The 17,695-nt window shown below is 37.5% G+C and overlaps 7 protein-coding genes across 8 annotated transcripts; 3 read left to right on the top strand and 4 right to left on the bottom strand.

The window, feature by feature from the left end:
* Positions 1-118: 118 nt before the first annotated feature.
* On the top strand, positions 119-2,026 carry LOC117787389 (COP9 signalosome complex subunit 1b). Its single transcript, XM_034625898.1, has 2 exons — positions 119-272; positions 331-2,026. Exons 1-2 carry the CDS (start codon positions 240-242, stop codon positions 1,882-1,884), a joined length of 1,587 nt encoding a protein of 528 aa, XP_034481789.1. The 5' UTR covers positions 119-239; the 3' UTR covers positions 1,885-2,026.
* Positions 2,027-2,775: 749 nt separating this feature from the next.
* LOC117787391 (corepressor interacting with RBPJ 1) lies at positions 2,776-4,276 on the bottom strand. Its single transcript, XM_034625900.1, has 2 exons — positions 4,087-4,276; positions 2,776-4,017 (listed from the first exon to the last, which is right to left on the bottom strand). Exons 1-2 carry the CDS (start codon positions 4,156-4,158, stop codon positions 2,890-2,892), a joined length of 1,200 nt encoding a protein of 399 aa, XP_034481791.1. The 5' UTR covers positions 4,159-4,276; the 3' UTR covers positions 2,776-2,889.
* Positions 4,277-5,068: 792 nt separating this feature from the next.
* LOC117787392 (gametocyte-specific factor 1 homolog) lies at positions 5,069-5,985 on the top strand. 2 transcript variants are annotated; one of them, XR_004617685.1, is made up of 3 exons: positions 5,069-5,332; positions 5,409-5,855; positions 5,916-5,985. XR_004617685.1 is itself a non-coding variant. In XM_034625901.1 (2 exons), exons 1-2 carry the CDS (start codon positions 5,156-5,158, stop codon positions 5,796-5,798), a joined length of 567 nt encoding a protein of 188 aa, XP_034481792.1. In that variant the 5' UTR covers positions 5,069-5,155; the 3' UTR covers positions 5,799-5,985. The 2 variants fall into 2 exon arrangements, 1 of the variants encoding a protein (XP_034481792.1); XM_034625901.1 differs by having other exon boundaries at positions 5,409-5,985.
* A 513-nt stretch (positions 5,986-6,498) lies between these two features.
* LOC117787395 (gametocyte-specific factor 1 homolog) lies at positions 6,499-7,333 on the bottom strand. The gene is made up of 2 exons (XM_034625903.1): positions 6,955-7,333; positions 6,499-6,892 (listed from the first exon to the last, which is right to left on the bottom strand). The coding sequence occupies exons 1-2, from the start codon at positions 7,132-7,134 to the stop codon at positions 6,626-6,628; spliced, it is 447 nt and encodes a 148-aa protein (XP_034481794.1). The 5' UTR covers positions 7,135-7,333; the 3' UTR covers positions 6,499-6,625.
* Positions 7,334-8,887: 1,554 nt separating this feature from the next.
* Positions 8,888-9,913, bottom strand: LOC117787394 (60S ribosomal protein L26). The gene is made up of 2 exons (XM_034625902.1): positions 9,787-9,913; positions 8,888-9,534 (listed from the first exon to the last, which is right to left on the bottom strand). The coding sequence occupies exon 2, from the start codon at positions 9,514-9,516 to the stop codon at positions 9,067-9,069; it is 450 nt and encodes a 149-aa protein (XP_034481793.1). The 5' UTR covers positions 9,517-9,534; positions 9,787-9,913; the 3' UTR covers positions 8,888-9,066.
* A 333-nt stretch (positions 9,914-10,246) lies between these two features.
* On the top strand, positions 10,247-15,755 carry LOC117787390 (short/branched chain specific acyl-CoA dehydrogenase, mitochondrial). The gene is made up of 4 exons (XM_034625899.1): positions 10,247-10,418; positions 10,501-10,606; positions 14,395-14,873; positions 14,939-15,755. Exons 1-4 carry the CDS (start codon positions 10,383-10,385, stop codon positions 15,560-15,562), a joined length of 1,245 nt encoding a protein of 414 aa, XP_034481790.1. The 5' UTR covers positions 10,247-10,382; the 3' UTR covers positions 15,563-15,755.
* On the bottom strand, positions 15,717-16,725 carry LOC117788531 (ninjurin-1). The gene is made up of 3 exons (XM_034627316.1): positions 16,497-16,725; positions 15,960-16,114; positions 15,717-15,898 (listed from the first exon to the last, which is right to left on the bottom strand). Exons 1-3 carry the CDS (start codon positions 16,723-16,725, stop codon positions 15,767-15,769), a joined length of 516 nt encoding a protein of 171 aa, XP_034483207.1. The 3' UTR covers positions 15,717-15,766.
* Positions 16,726-17,695: the final 970 nt, after the last annotated feature.

Raw genomic sequence — 17,695 nt, forward strand, 5'->3', positions numbered from 1 at the left:
TAGAAACAGCCCCTCAAAATTTGCCGATACGATGTTGTTATCGCAACTTACGACAACCCCAAAACTGAAGTCGAAATATTGCGAGTCACGACAGACACGAGTACGAATCACGAACATCGATAGTTGTTGTAAATGTCATATCAAAACATATGTGTATCGATAGAGCATTTGATATCGTTCGACAAAAAATCGGCAAATAGAAAAGAATTTTAATAAATTTCGCAAATAACGCATACAAGATGCCTGTGCTGCCCATGCCGCCACTAATGCAGGTGAGTTATTGAAAATTTCCACGTCAGTTAAGTAGTTTTCATTTGGTCGACGTTCTAGAATGCCGTTGAGCCTATGCAAGTGGATGCGCCACCAAACGAAGACAATGAAAACAATGAGGAGCTGCAAATTGTGGTGGAGAACCCGACAATTGACTTGGAAGTGTATGCAAATCAATATACGGGCATTGCACGTCTCGATCGCCTGATTTACGTGGCCGACGTTTGTCCCATGCTGGCACTGGAAGCCCTGAAAATGGCCATTACCTACGTGCAGTCGACATATAATGTTAAAGTTTATCAAATGCTGCACAAGCGCTTGAGTGATCTACAGGCGGTCAATGGAGGAGGAGGTGGTGGAGTCCCTGCTGGAGGTGATCAAGTGGCCGCTGCTGCTGCTGCTGTCGTCGCTGCGCTGCCCGACATTGCTGCCCAACCGGCAGCTGCAGCTGCTGCAGCGGCTCAGGGAGGAGGCGCCAACAATGCAGGGGAACGGGATGCATTCGCCTATGACGCCGTCTGGGTGGATGCAAAAATGAAGAAGGCAGCCCTCAAACTGGAAAAACTCGACTCGGATCTGAAGAACTACAAATCGAATTCTATCAAGGAGAGCATCCGACGGGGTCATGATGATTTGGCAGATCATTACTTGAGCTGTGGTGATCTAACCAATGCCCTAAAGTGCTATTCGCGTGCCCGTGATTATTGCACAAGTGGCAAGCATGTGGTTAATATGTGTCTCAATGTCATCAAGGTTTCCATTTACTTGAAGAACTGGGCACATGTCATGAGCTACATATCCAAGGCGGAGAGCACACCAGACTTCTCCGAGGGATCCAAGGAGGCGAATGCCCAGGTGCATACCCGTCTCGAATGCGCCGCCGGTTTGGCGGAACTGCAGCAAAAGAAATACAAAGTGGCAGCCAAACATTTTCTGGCTGCCAACTTTGATCATTGCGACTTTCCAGAGATGATCTCCACCAGCAATGTGGCCGTCTATGGCGGCCTCTGCGCCCTGGCCACCTTTGATCGGCAGGAGCTGAAGCGTCTGGTCATTGCTTCCACCTCGTTCAAGCTCTTCCTTGAGCTGGAGCCGCAGTTGCGTGATATAATCTTCAAGTTCTACGAAAGCAAATACGCCAATTGCCTCACACTGCTCGACGAGATCCGCGACAATCTGCTGGTGGACATGTACATAGCTCCACACGTCACCACACTCTACACCAAGATACGCAATCGGGCGTTGATTCAATACTTTAGTCCCTATATGTCTGCCGATATGCACAAAATGGCCACAGCATTCAACTCGACGGTTGGTGATCTGGAGAACGAGGTGATGCAACTGATACTGGATGGACAGATTCAAGCCCGCATCGACTCACACAATAAGATCCTGTACGCCAAGGAGGCCGATCAGCGGAACAGCACCTTCGAGCGGGCTCTGCTCATGGGCAAACAATACCAGAGACACACCCGCATGCTCATCCTGCGCGCCGCCATGCTCAAGAGTCACATCCACGTGAAGAGCGTCTCCCGCGAAACGGGCACCAATCATGGCGCCGAACTCTGTGTCTCCGCTGGCTCCAGCACAACCACTCCACTGGCTCGCATCTAAAACTTATCATATTGCTACATCCGATACATTTGGATACTTCATAGCCATTATAAGTATTCCCTTACATATTCTGCGAATTTCACTTGTGCGGCAAAATAAAGTCTTATAGCTGAGCTAATTAATTAAAAATCTAATTACAAAATGACTCTTTCCATTTGGCTTAAGTTTTTCTTATTTCTTTCTCGTATCAATTTTTTTTTTAATTTTTTGATGATGTACCATGAAATGGACAACAAAATACGTAAAAAAAACATAAAATTTACCCAAAACTCACCTTGTAAAATTGTTTCCCATATTGCTTATTTTTATTAACATTACCATCTAAAAAAGGATATTTGTTAGATCCAGGGTATCAAATCAATTTAAATATCGGTTTCAGTTAGGGTTTCGGTTATGTTTGTATTTTTGATTTCGATTATACCGGTTACAAAACTTACTTTGTATATTGGTTTCGTAACAGTTACCGATTTTTTGTAGATTTCGGATCTGAAATACCGGAATGATTTCGTTAAAAAAAAAACAGGTTGAAATGTTACAAACAAGTTAATATTTGAGCAAGAGTTTTTTGTTTAAAAAAAATCAATTTAATAATGTTAATATTCAAATTTTAAATCATAATTAGTTTGAAAAACGATTTTTTTCGGTATAATAAATAAGGGTTAGGGTTCAGTCACGGTTGCCAATTTTAATCAGTTTATACCGGTTAAAGGTTGAGCTTCAAGATTACGTTTTTAATCCCTGATTAGAATTATTATTAAATTATTTCGTTACTATTATTACAAATCTCTCTTGCAGCATCAATAAACTAATCAAAATGCAGAGAGAACACTTCAATACTTATGTGCTACTTGTAAAATACTTAAATAGACTATTACACAGTTTAATTATAAATTTAATCAAGGCAGATAAAAGTCATAAAAGATTTATTTCAATATTATCAAAATGTTATATTGGTGGGCTTAACTACCGGATTGATTATACATGTAAATGTAAATGCATTTAAAACTAGCGTCTTTCACGATCTCTGCGTTCCCGTTCCCGTTCGCGACGATTATCCGCACTTCGGGAACGCTGACGCCTCTGCCGGAAACGTTCCTCACGGTGATCACGGTGACCATTGCTTCGGTGATTGTCTCGACTGCGTTTGTGGGACTCTTCAGTAGATTTGGAGTCATTGGAGTGGTTATTTAGGCTGGATGATGCGTGTCGTCGACTTGTCGGCTCCCTGATGCGACGTTCCTTGCTATGGCTTCGGGAACGGGATCTTTCACGCTGGCCATTCCTTTTGTTATTATTTTTTTCGCTCTCAGAGTCAGAGGATGATGATGATGATGATGATGATGAGGATGAGGAGCTATGACTGCTGCTCTCTGCAGACTTTTTGCTCTTCTTTTTTTTGTTATCCTTGGTATCCTTCTTTTTGGCCTTCTTTTTGCTCGCTTTGGATGACTTTTTGTCCCCCTTACGCTTCATCCGCTCAATTTTCTCAAGTTTCTTTAGCAATTTCAGCTTTTGCTTCTTGCTCAGAGATTTAAGGAACAACAATTCGGGATTTTGTTGATTGGCTGCACGTGTTGCCTCGTCCTCCTCGTCGCTGGGCACCAACTGATGTCGCTGCTGCACATCCTTAATGCTTTGCAGTTCCAATGCCGATCTCTTCATCATTAGGCCATCCTCCTTCATTTGCTCCTCTAGCACATTTTTGGACATAATATCGTTGGCCTCCGACTCGGAGTGCAGCTTCCTGGCCTCGCTCATGGATATGCTGTACATGGTGCACTCCTTGTCCGTATTGATGTGTCCCCACTTGTGGCACTTGAGACAGCGCACATTGCGCACCTGGATACCGAATGGTTGATCCCGGATTTCAGTATCACCTTTGCAGTAGGACTCGCGAGGCGCATTGTATTTGCGTTGCCATTCGAACTTGTATTCCGGCTCATTGTCGTCCTTTTCCCGCTCCTTGCGCACACCCGGAGGAGGCTCGTACATGAAATTCACGCTCAACTTATCCTTGCTATCCTTGCTGAGCATTGCTTTGTTCTCGTGAAGATTCTGTTCCTTTTCATACTGTGTGCGTAGCTCTTCCTGCTTCTTTTTGTACGCCTCCGCCTGCTGCTCCGCCATCCATACCTAAGAAATTATTTATTATAGACTTTTAATCAGAGCTAATCAAAACATAAACGTTTAGTTGTTGCTTACCCTCTTCAGGTTGTCCCTTGAGGCAGGATGAAAGAATTTCTTGCACATATAATTGTTGAAACCCTTGCCCATCTTGACAAATTCTTAATCACTATTTTCTAATATATAAAACGAAAACTATTCCACAATTCTTTCACTAAAATAATAGAGTTGGGTCATTGTTGCCACCCGATCAAATGGCTGCCACCCTGTTAAGTTCACCGATCTGGTAATATGTACCACTCTGGGTCAATTGTCAAAATTGGTAACTTAACATTTTTCTACCTTATTTTTGACAATTTCTTTATTTTGAAGCTAGAATTTTTTTTTATTTTTGCAGAAATTTTGTTGGAATTTTCTGCATTTTTTCACAATTAAACTTGTAACTTCTTTCCCCTTGGGATGCAAAGCCTCAAGCCTTCATTTCAATGTTTACCTTTATTTTCAAATTTTAATAATATTATTAATTTATTGCAAAGTTATGGCATTTTAATATATGCAATACCTAAATTTAAATTTATCAACATAGCGCCAACTGAATAAATAACTAAATTACTGACTCTAAAATGCGGAGTGAGCTTGCACAGCACATTGAACTAGGAATTCCAAATCTAGTATTTATTTAGACAGTGTTGGCAAATGGCTGTTTCTGCTTAGAAACCATCCGAAAATAGCTAAAATTGCGATGAAAAATAGCTAAAATACTAACCAAATGTTTGCGGCCACTCTGAAGGTGGCACCTTCGAAGATTTTAAGGCGAACTATTGTTTTATTGCTATTGCTGTTTCTGGCTGGTGGGCATCTAAATTTGTTTGTGGACACAGTTTTATCAAAAATGTCAATAGCAAACATTAACTGAAAATATATTTCAATTGCCAGATTTCCAGCTAATAGCAATTTGGAAATTTTTCTAGCAAACGAACTATTAAAAGGCCAGAGCTAGCTTGAAAATAGCAATAGCTTGCAACAATGTATTAGGAGAACAAAGCAACACTGCTTCAAGTTACGTTTGCCAACACTTGTCATCTGACAAAAAACGCGATATCAGCACTTTTAAATTTAATCTATATTTGAGATAAATAATTTCAAAATGGACAATATGAACCCAAATGATATGGTACTTTGTCCATACAACAAAGCACACAAAATGTTGCGCAAAAAACTTCAGCAGCACCTAATTAAATGCAGAGTTTATTATAAAGATGAAATAGAACTGCTCGTGTGTCCATTTAATAAAGCCCATTTAATACCCGAACCGGAATATGTCGTAAGTGTCTATTTGAAATCAAAGGAAATTTGACCTAATACCCAACAAACACACATACACACACACTCACGCACAGCAACATACAAAATCGTGTATCGATCGCAGAATCATTGCCCATTATCAGCACAGCGCTCCCGCCGAATTGAACGAAGAAACGAGACACGCAAAAATTGAGTCTGAAGAGAATTGGGACGACGAGGATGCACCCGACTACAATCCGGAGGTTTATGTTGCAACCGCAAACGTTGTACGTGAAGCAAAGGGATTATTCCCTTCCCAGCGCAAGGCATTCGCCAAAGAGGAGCGTAAACGTCTGTTGAACGAAGGAAGCGATGATGATCGTGATCATGATCATGATCAAGTGAAGAAAGTACCAGCTAAAAGCACGACCTCGAGGATTTCCTCCTCCTCTAGCTCAACATCACATCGTGCGACTCCATATAATGTAGCAAATCGGCGCCGCTGAGTGCTTTATAATATTTATGTAACCACCAAAGCATTTTAAATATATGTAAATAAGTATCTTACAAGTTTATATACATTTTTAATGCACTTTGACACTAGAAATCATTTTGCAAATTCATCTGATTTCTATAAACAAGTGCAATGTAATCATCACCTAATAAAAACCAAAAATAAGCTTTGAAGAAACTGTAAATTGACCTTAAACGACTTTAAAAACACTTTTTTGATGCGATTTACCGAAACAAATGTCGAGCACACTTTCAAAATGTACATTTAGTCAAAGTCCAAATATTTAAAAAAATGTGGATAAACTGCAATATGGATAATAATCCATTACCATATTTATAGAGCAGCTAATCCTGATTTAACTAAAATTGTTCTTTTTTTATAACACATTTTTTTTAAGTGCTTATAGTTGCGACTCCATTTTATTGTGTATTTATTAAATATTTGGCGTATCGTAACGATTGTAACGGCAATTAGTAGTTGTATATAAAAAAAACAGTTGGGTTTGTAGTACATTTCAAAGGGACAAGTGTTTATACGTTCATTTAAAGAGGCTTGAAAAATTAGCAACGGGTTTATGGTAACTCGCTTTTAAACAAAACAACTTAAGTCACTGTATAAACATGGTAACTATTTCATAAAATGGGAACAAACATTAAATATGGATTATTTTCCGTAAAAAAAAGACCAATTGATCAGGTTTATTTGAATTTGAATGCATTTAAATTCAACAGAAAGTAAACAATCAATCACAATACTGTAAAAGAGATAACTAATTGAAATGAATGCACAAGCTGTTTCTAGTTCTTTGGTTGACTTTCTTTACTGCTTCTCAGCGAAGCGGCGTCTCTCGCTGGCTCGAAATTTTTCTCTAGCTGCCTTCGACTGTCCCTTAAGACCATTCGTGCGAATGATGTTGTTTTCCTCGCAATGAGTACTTGGATCGTAGGAAGGCACGTCCGGTTCCTCGTCCCAGTTTTCATCAGATTTGCACAGCAATGGGCGTGGCACTGCCTTGTCAGAAGACTCCATTGTAAACGAGCCAAATGTTTTAATAAGGCAAGCATCCGGACACTCTTTAATATGCGCCTAATTTATAGATTTGAATAAACATAAACATAATAACAAAAAATAAATAAAAACACACTTACAGCCATGTCTTCGACACTATAGCGATGAGTCTTATTAAAAGGACAGATCTTAAACTTATTTATATCCAGGCAGTTACGCATGCACCGATCCAAGTGTTTGGCGAGCCGTCCTCTGAGCACTTTGTGCGCCTTGTTCAGCGGGCACGTCATTAATTCATCGAATTGCGTATGCTTCTCCATTATTGTAATTTTTTATAATTTTTCGCTATCTTAGAAAAACTAACAATGATTTTTTATTTCAGTTGCTTCTACTTAGTAAGGAACCTGAAGTCGAAGTGAAAATATTACTGTTTGAAATCGAGTTGTAATATTTTTTCCTTACACCGCTTTCCTTGGCATACTGAGTTAATTTCCAACGGGATAAACCGCGCGGCGTCCAGCGCTGCCAACTTTGTAGAGCAAAAATTGCGTTTCTAGCTGGAAATCATTTCAATTTTAGGTTGGCGGCACGGTTGCCACTTGATAAATTAAAAATGGGCCTACAAAATGTTTAAAAAGAGCCAATTTCACTAAAAAAGATCCAATTTCATGAAAACTAAGCAATTTTTATAAATAAACCAAATTATTTGCAAAACCAAAAACTTCTATTTGAAAAACTCTATAAAATAAAAAATATTAAAATTACGAGTTTTTTTGAGAAATTAACATAATACCTTCTATTTAGTTCGAAGTTTACGTGCTCCTTTCTGCGATATTAAAAATGTTAATGTGTTGGTAATTTCAGTACAATACATTTTTATTGTTGGTATCGAAAATATATAAATAAAAATTACATTCTTAATAGTTTTCAAGAAACTGTTAAAACCAAAAAATGAGCCAATCCCAAAAAAAAAGTGCCATTGCACCATAAGGAAAAAAAGAGCCAGTTTTAGTGCAAAAATACCAATTGTGGCAACCGTAGTGGGCAGGCACCTTTGCACACTTAAAAAAATATTAATAGCAAATCAAAGCTGTAGCAGTAGCTATAAAATAGCTGAGTTTTCGAACCAGGGTTAAAACTCGTAAAATTTCGTAGAATTTTAAATGTTTATCAAATTATTAATTTATTGCAAGGTTATATTGCGTTATGATATTTTCATTACCTAAAATTAAAATAAAAACAATCGTATTGATAAATCATCAATGATACATATAATTCGATATTATTATGTACCTCAATAGTAGATCGATAATTTGCAAATTTCCCAAATAATCGATACTTTTTAAGTCATCGACAACTTATTGGGCGCCTGTTTGAATTTGCCCTTGGTTTTTAACATAAAATTAAAGTGGCTGACGGGTTTATTTTTGTGAAGGCATTATCCCTTTCCTAAGACAAAACTATTTTTTTTTAATTTATAATCATCTGTAGTTAAAGCCGTCAAAAGCAAACTACACTATTAAGTCATCATCCGATTTAATTTTCTTTCTCAAAAGCTCAACACCAACCAAGAAATTATTGGAAAATTTATATTGCAGTTGTATTATATTGAAAAAAGCTTGTTGGATTAAGCATATTTATATCAGTTTTAGAACTTAAAAAAAGTCGAAAAACACAAAATGGTAATAGAAAGTGTGAGAACTGTTTATCTGACTTTCCCATAGTCGTGATTAGCTTTAATTCCTTTCTTAGCTGTCATATCCATCTGGGACATCTATAGTAGTTATTCTGCATTAAATATATGCCTCAGAGTTAAAACTTGTGGTTTGTTTTTTTTTTTTTTGGTCACACTACACATTTTGCATTTGCTGTGAACAGCTGATCGGCAAAACCAAATGTGAATTTGTTTTAGGGATACCCCTTCTGATAAGTAGAATATAACATTAATTGTAAACTTGTATTAAATAAAAACCCTAGTATAAATAATTTTCAATATCTCGCATTTGAATCTGTTTGCAAACTTGTAGCACTTGTTTAAGGTTCGAATGAAGAACACAGAAAATAGAATTTAAATTTACAAATTTTTGGGAAAATTGAACTCTTCTTTATTGTATAAAAGAATTGTGTAATTTTCTCACTTCACACTTTTTGTTTTCTCATTATTCACACTATAAGCGTTACGGTAAACTGTAACTGTAAACAGAGACGTTGTTGTTGTTGCTCCTGTTACTCTTGTCTGTTGTTGTTGTTGCTTACGCTGTCTCCATGGGCTGAGCGGCAGTCTCCTCTGTGTATTTGCCCTTGTCCTTGCCCAGAGCAGCCAAGCGTCCCTTGCTGCGACGCTCGAGGATGGCCTTGCGATCCTTGTCGAGCTTGAGCTTGACGATCAGCACCTTGCTGGGATGGATGCCCACATAGACGTTGGTGCCGTTGGCGTTCTCACGCTGGATCTTCTCCACGTAGACGACGAACTTCTTGCGGTAGGCCTGGACCACTTTGCCCACCTGGTTGCCCTTGAAGTGGCCACGGATCACCTGAACCTCATCGTCGCGACGAATGGGCATCGAGCGCACGTTGTACTTCTGACGCAGCTCCTTGGACAGAGGGGCGGACATCAAACGACGGCGGATGTGGGAGGGAGCCTGGAAGTGACGCTTGCGGTTCTTCCTGCGCGACGACGACACAAACTGGTTCAATTTCATCTTGGTTGGTTGTGCGGGCTGTGGACAAGTCAAATAATTTTAATTATTATCAGCATTAATATGCAAATTGTATATGTAGTGCATTTGCTCATTCGCTGCATTTGTTTATTTTTTGGTAATCATTTATATCACGACAATTTCTAAAACACGGCACAATTTCACTTAATTCGTGCGTGGCACAGTGTGTGCTACACATTTTTATTAACAACACGCAAAAATAAACAATGATTGCAGAACATATGCAAAATTATATTGAACATGATAACTTACACCAAACTACCGTCGAAAAAACAACGAAAAGAAAGAATTTTGACAGTTGCGACCGGCGGAAGTGTCAAAATAGTTGACTCAAAATGGTCATACTACGCTTTGCAGCACTGCTGTGCCGCAACATATGTTGCTCAACAGTTGCGCAACTGCTACAATTTCCTATGGTAAGACGAAATTTGTACCACAAAAAATCTTTTAACAATGGAATTAGTTTATATTTAAGAACGTATGAATATCGCGTTAATGTGTATATTGTGTAGAAGGTGTAGAATAAAATATTTTTCTCCACTTCCCTCATAGTGGTGAAATAAATAGAATTTCACCTTGATCGCATTTATCACGCTTATTGGAACACCGTACAACTCTTAACGGCAACACACTTGCTGTGTTGAGTTTATACACTCAGAGCTTTTGAATTCTTGAGTTTCTTCTTGGTGATCGTTCAAAATCTGACGCTGGAGCCTAATTGCAAATTAGTCGCGCGTTTGTAGTCAACTGCTGCTGTTGTGCGTGGAGAGAGAGAAAGTGACCAGTTTTGAGAGTGTGTCAGGTTGATTTAATTTATAACTATATACACAAACACACTTACATCGACAATGATGAACAGCCTGAAGAAGCTGCCCATGCGTATGGTTAGTAAATGCCACGCCTCTTCAATTTGATTTCACATTTAATTCGCAACTTGAATTCTTTTCTATTTCACGCTTTTTATAGCTGGCGAATGCTGCACGTCAGCAAAGTGCCGCTATGTCCTCAGCCCCCGGCTTGCCCCCACCCCTGACATATCTCACCGACGATGAGAAGATGATGAAGGAGACGGGTAAGTCCTTCCATCAGCCCATTCTACATTCCAGTCCTTCGATAAGCTATAAACAAGTTTCCAGTTGCAGTTAGAGACAAACATTTTTAGATCACTTTTTTTATGGCCAACTTCAGGTATCAGTTTTGTGTGTTACGTAATTTAATCATCGCGTGTGGAATTGTTGTTGTTGTTCTCGACGTATTGTATTGTATTTAGTTGTTAGTTGTTATTTTTGGACAGCCCAGTTAATGCATTTTACACATTTTCTATTTATTTTGTTCTTCTTTATTTGTAAGTGTGTGCTGATAAAAAACTGTACATGTCATAGTTGAAAAAGGGATGGGTGGGGGAGAGGAGAAGGAAGAAGAGTGTGCCGATTAATTCGCCAGATAAGCAAATTGATAGTGGAAAGTAGTGGAAATATCAAATGAAAACCTGCTATTTTCATTCCCAAATGTATGTGTGCGGGTATATGTTTTTATTTAATCAAGTTATCATTTGTCAAGAATTGTATTGATAAAGAAAAAAATTCCATTGGTTCTGACTATTTTTAAAAAAACATAATAAAAGTTAACAGTATTTCTAAAATTTTTTTTTGACAAAAAAAATTAAAATAAAGTCCAATAATTGATTTGATAAAGATAAGAACTCCATTGCTTTTGACTATTTTTAAAAATACATAGCAAAAAATTAACAGTCTGTCCAGAAATTGTTTTCACATAACAAATTTGGAAATAAGTCATGTAAATGTTTTTATAAAGAAAAAATTCCATTGGTCTTGACTATTTTTATAAATAATAAAAATATTACAGTATGTCCAGTAATTAATTTTTGAAGCAAATTGTTTTGGCAAAAAATATTAAATAAAGCTGAGTAATTTTATTGGTTTAGAAAAAAATCCATTGGTTTTGACCATATTTAAAAATAAATAGTAAAAAATTAGCAGTAGGTCATAAAATTGTGTTGACAAAAATATTTGAAATAAAGTATAATAATTGTTTTGATGAAGAAAAAAATTCCATTGATTTTGACTTATTTTAAATATATATGATTAAGATTTAACAGTACGTCTAGTAAGTTTTTTGACAAAAACATTTTTTTTTAAGTAAAGTCTAGTAATTATTGTGATACAAACTTAAATTGTGTATTTGTATACCTGTTTAATATGTCAAATAAGTGTTTTGACAAGGGAAAAATATTGCTATTTGTTTTTTCTTATGTTGAGAAAAAGTTAAACCATCAAAATCTCAATATTATATATATAAAATTAGAGCAAATAAAAAAAGTGAGAAAGTTGATCTTTGTCAAAACAATTACTTGACATACTGTATGTATTTGATTCGATTTGCAAGTATTGCATTTTTTTTTGCCTTTGGAGACATTTAAATTGATCAATTTAAAACGAAAATTATATCATTTGTGGCGGTTAGAGGTAGTTAAATATAAATATAAATATACTGCAATAATTTTTTTAATGAATTAATATTTCTTTTATAATTCAAAGGACTACAAAGGATTTTTTGAACTTGACATATTTGCACAAGTTTTTTGTAGTCAACGTGGCAGTTTCAAGGTCTCGACCAAGTTTCTTTCTTTGCCTTTATATAATTAAAAACTTATAAGACCCACAATTAACAGCATAATTATAATTAAACGTACACATTTCATAAATTACTTTTTTTATATTTACCGGATAACACCTAAGATAATTTTAGGGGAACAGGGGGAGTGTCGCAAACGTGTGCTAAAAATAGATTTGTTCGCAGCCGAAACTTCTGCCGCTGCTTTTACCTCTGCTTCTGACGACGCCGACGTATGAGCGTCGGTGGCGCTGAGCGTTAAAACGAAGCCTGTGTTTCAGTGTGTAGAAATTCAAACGTGTAGCGCGAGTTCGAATGCAGCGGTGGTAGAAAAAACTGGAAAAAGGGAAGAGAATAAGAGGAGTAATAACAGAAATGACATTTTTAAAATGATCCTGTAATATTAAAGTAGTTAAATTGCTGGTGTTTTTTTCACAAGTAAGTCAGCTGTTCAGTTGTCGTTTTTAATGAACTCCACAGCGTTACACTTGTGATAGAGTAAATATGCGACTGTGCCACGCCCCCGCTCAATGTGTCCCCTGTTCTAGAGGCGCGCGAGCAACGGGCGGGGTACGGACCGCGTAACTCCCCTAGAGAGTTGAGCCAGTGGACACAATATTCACCACTGATTCTTAGTTGGAGAGTTGACATTCTTTTTCTCATTTCTTATTTTTAAATTTGATCATGAAAAGGGAATTTAAGGTGCGGTCTGCTGTTCAGATTTTGCTTATCTCTGTTGCATAACATTATTTATGTCATGCAAATTGTTTAAGTGTTTGAGCCCGAACTAAACTAGTTTAAGGTGAGGCTGTTTAACTGAAATGTGGAAAATTGAAAAGTGCACGGCAATAAAAAAATATAAAAAACTAATACTTGACAAAATGAATAATGCGAGAAATAGGCAATGGCATGCCAAAGAAGTAAATGTACAGTTGGGTCCAAGAGTTAGTTGATTAAAATTTAATTCAGGTCAGGACAACAGCTGTCAGGAAGTACACGATATCCTATGAAAGCTTTCATTCGTTAGTTAACTAGTATACGGTATAGTAAATGATAGGGTATTTAGAAATGTTTATCCATTATTCAGCAAATAATAACGTTCATAATATGCAAATATCACTTGTGGTTAAAGTGGGCGTGTGCGTCTGTGTGTCAATTGGTGTTTTTCCGAACACAGCTACAACAAAGCGAACGACGCGACGCAACAAGCCAAGAAAAATGCTTAAAAAAGATCAATAAAAAACAATAATGCATATATATGAAGGCACATACAAACACAAACATGTGTACATGTACGTAACATTCGTTAAGAGAAAGAGAGCAAAGCAACTGGGAGAGCGACACGCGACTTGAGAGAGAGCAGGCGGCCTTATTGATAAAGCGAATACTCACACACACACACGCATTTGTCAGATAAATAACAAATTTTTAAAGGGGGGCCAGTTTGATAAACGTCTTAAAAAGCTTATTCGAAAGCTTTTAAAAAGCTATTTTAATTGATCTTCTGTTAGTGTTGCCATTAACAGAATTTTTAGCTAGACTTGGCTATTTTATAATTGCAAAAGATAGAAAATTTAATGAATTTTATTGCCTAGAAATGTATATTAGCTATTTAAATACAATAAATTATTTGACTTTTGACTTTTTCTGATTGCCTGATTACTGGCAAGGAGAGGGATACAGATAAGAGAATGAGGTATTCGATTATTACAATAATATTTATTTACATTTATTTAAAAGCAAATTAAATTGTCAATGTTTAGCAAAGATTTAAATTTCAGAGATGAAATAAAGTTATATAAAAAGTTATGTAAAACTAGATTAAGTTGCCACTAATGGTAGCAGAAAACCAGTTTAAATAAAATATACAAATTTTTTATAATAAAAAAATATATAAAAAGTTATAAATATGCAACAATTTTTTTTAAAACAGTCTTTTTGTTACATTTTTATAAAAAAAAGTTTTTATTATTTGTCTAGACTCTATATGTAGTTATTATAAAAAGTATATTTGCTAATATTTAAAAGCTGGCCTACAGCATAATTTTGATCTATTTAAATATGTATAGTTTTTTAAACCTAATTATTAATTTTTTATTGTGGATTTAAATTAGCTAATATTGCCTTTGAAAATCTAGGAATACCCTGATCGTAATAGCTGCGTTCGATAATAAAAACTTTATGCACAATAAATGTTTGAACGTTTTTATCTCTTATATTTGTTAGTGGCTAAACTGGCCCAGGATCAAATTCTGCCATTGGTCAAGAAAATGGACCTTGAGCACAAATTCGATCCGTCCGTGGTGAAGGCTGTGTTCGAGAATGGTCTGATGGGCATTGAAATCGATACGGAACTGGGAGGCAGTGGCTGCAATTTCATGACCAACATCATTGTCGTCGAGGAGCTGTCCAAGATTGATCCAGCTGTTGCTGCTTTTGTGGACATTCACAACACCTTGGTCAACTCGCTGATGATCAAGTTTGGCAATGCGGAACAGAAGGCCAAATATTTGCCCAAATTGGCACAGGAATACGCTGGCAGCTTTGCATTGACGGAACCTGGCGCAGGATCCGATGCCTTCTCCCTGAAGACTGTGGCCAAAAAGGATGGCTCCCACTATGTGATCAATGGCTCCAAGATGTGGATCTCCAACTCTGATGTCGCTGGTGTATTCTTGGTCTTTGCCAATGCCAAGCCCGAGGATGTAAGTACAAGTCGGAATATATATACGTATCTGATCTGATCTAATTTAATTTATATTTATCTTAGGGCTATCGCGGCATTACCACGTTCATTGTGGATCGCGATACTCCCGGTCTCATTGTGAACAAGCCCGAGGATAAGCTTGGCATCCGCGCCTCTGGCACCTGCATGCTGACCTTCGACAATGTCCGCGTGCCTGAGGAGAATATCCTGGGCACCTTTGGACATGGCTACAAGTATGCCGCTGGCTTCCTGAACGAGGGTCGCATTGGCATTGGCGCCCAGATGGTGGGTCTGGCCCAAGGTACCTTCGATGCCACAATCCCATATTTGCTGGAGCGTAAACAGTTCGGCGATGCCATCTACAACTTCCAGTCCATGCAGCATCAGATCGCCACAATTGCCACAGAGATTGAGGCAGCTCGTCTGCTCACCTACAACGCGGCTCGCCTGCAGGAGGCTGGTGTGCCCTTCCTCAAGGAGGCAGCCATGGCCAAGTTCTACGCCTCAGAGGTGGCTCAGCGTGCGGCCACCAAGTGTATTGACTGGATGGGCGGCGTAGGCTTCACCCGCGACTTCCCCCAGGAGAAATTCTATCGTGATGCCAAGATCGGTGCGATCTATGAGGGCACAACCAACATGCAGCTAAGCACCATTGCCAAGTGCATCAAGAAGGAGTTCTCTGGTTAAGATAAACCTCAACCTAATCCCTAAGTCCATATACAAAGCTGAGATATCGTACGTCAGATACGTCAAGTGCATTTACCAATTTACCAGAGCTGGACAACAATTGAGCCTTCATCGATCGTTGCCAACGCATTTTCATCGATTTTTTTGTTATATTGTATAAAATACAATTAAAATCAATTTTAAAAAGTATAAACAATTTTTATTCTAATTCGAGTGTCCATCGGTTGTGGTAAAGGCAGCGAGGAGTACATTAATCACAGTGATTAGGAAAACACCCATTACAAGCAATTCGTTGGTCCTCATATAGTGGGGACTACGACTGCGTTTAAGGCGACGCTGTGGATGAATTTTTTTATCAGTTTTTCAGCTGACTGTATGGTGGAATCCATTGACTTACCTTAAAGATCAGCACAATGCCCACAAGCACCTGCAGCACGAGGGAGAGTATGACCAGGACAAGACTGTAGTAGTAGGTGGAAGCCTCGTGATTGTAGGTGATCATAAAACGCAGTTGATTTGCATTTGCCGAGAGCAGAGCAATATCCATAAGACCTAAAAGCATTAATATTTTGAAGCAGAGTTGTGCCTATAAGCATATAATAATAATAATATTGACACTAGCTCTAGCTAATGTAATTTAAGTGGTATAATGTTTTTTATGCTAATTAAAATTACTTACTTTAACATCACCATTTTCAATGTAAGTAAAATTTAATTTTCAGGAGCATTATGTTGTTCAATGCCAATAAAATTACCAATGCATGTTTGACAAATCATGATCCTAGCAAGAACAAACAACAATACACAGCAAATGCTCTGTTACGAGTTGAGACGCTGAACACAAATAGTTTTTAACTGCTCCCAGCAATTCCAAAATCAATAAATTGCTGGATTAGAGGGTACATTAACTGTTCAATGGTTTATTCTCACTTACCTTCAGCCACATTTTTGCTGGTAGCATAATTATGGCCACCAGAGAGCTCGCTAGGACTCTTTTTAACCTTGGCGTGGTCTGTTACTGACACATCATCCAGTTGTATTGCCTCTGGATTGTTCTCATTCTGTTGGGAACTACAACATTGTTTCGTCCTAGTGCTGGCAAAGCTGCCTTCAGAACTGAGTGTATCCTCGACTTCCATAACCACCTCCTTGGACTTGCCCATTTTAAACACATTTGACAGAGCTGAGAACATTGATTAACTAAGTAAATGCGAATAAACTACTGGCATTTCAAAATTGAAGCAATAACAAAGCTCTGCTGTGCCATTTGTAAACATTCATTAAAAGTTGCGGTCAACCTCTTTGTGGTTGATTCGCCGATAAAAGAACACACCATGACACTGACCCCACTGTGCGAACGTTCCACATGCTGAAATGGTGTCACACACAAATCCCACATAACTGCGGTTCATGTCTACGCTTCAAACAGACAGCCTAAAAGTATGCTGCACATTATTATTTGGGTCTAATGTAAACAGGCGAGCACACAGCATGAAGATACGTATCCATGAGATACTTTTGGTTACTGGGCGCCACTTTGGCTAGCACAGAATATTCGCTGTCTTGACAATTTACGCCATGATTGAAAAAAGTCAGATGTTTGAGGGAGGCCGCCTGTGAGTTTGTCGTTTCTACACAACTCATTTTGAATTTTTTATGAGTCAAGTCGAAGCGAGTTTTAAATCAGGCCAACGAATCCACAAAATGTCGCCGAAAGGACAACAACAGCTGTCAAAAAGGACACATGCATAACAAACTCTTCCAGCTACCGCTCAATTGCGAGGGGTACTCGAATAAAATTGAGAAGCGGTAGTGGAAGTGGTACATAATATATATTTTCTTTTTTTTAACTTTTATATAATAAATGTATGAATTTAAGATTAGCTGTATAAAAATATACAAAATATTATATAAGAATTAAGTAAATGATCGATTTAAATTAATAATACAATATATATATATATAAATAATAATGAATAAGGTAAATTATTAACAGATAAAATATTAAAATATATATCTTCAAGTTGCAACTCTATTTAAGTGTATTTAAAGAAAACTACTGAAATTATAGATACATACATTACATACATACATTACATACGTTTTATTAGTTAATTTCTATAATTGCTCATT

The sequence above is a fragment of the Drosophila innubila genome (genome assembly GCF_004354385.1).
Source record: "Drosophila innubila isolate TH190305 chromosome 3L unlocalized genomic scaffold, UK_Dinn_1.0 0_D_3L, whole genome shotgun sequence".
In the NCBI taxonomy this organism is placed as follows: domain Eukaryota; kingdom Metazoa; phylum Arthropoda; class Insecta; order Diptera; family Drosophilidae; genus Drosophila; species Drosophila innubila.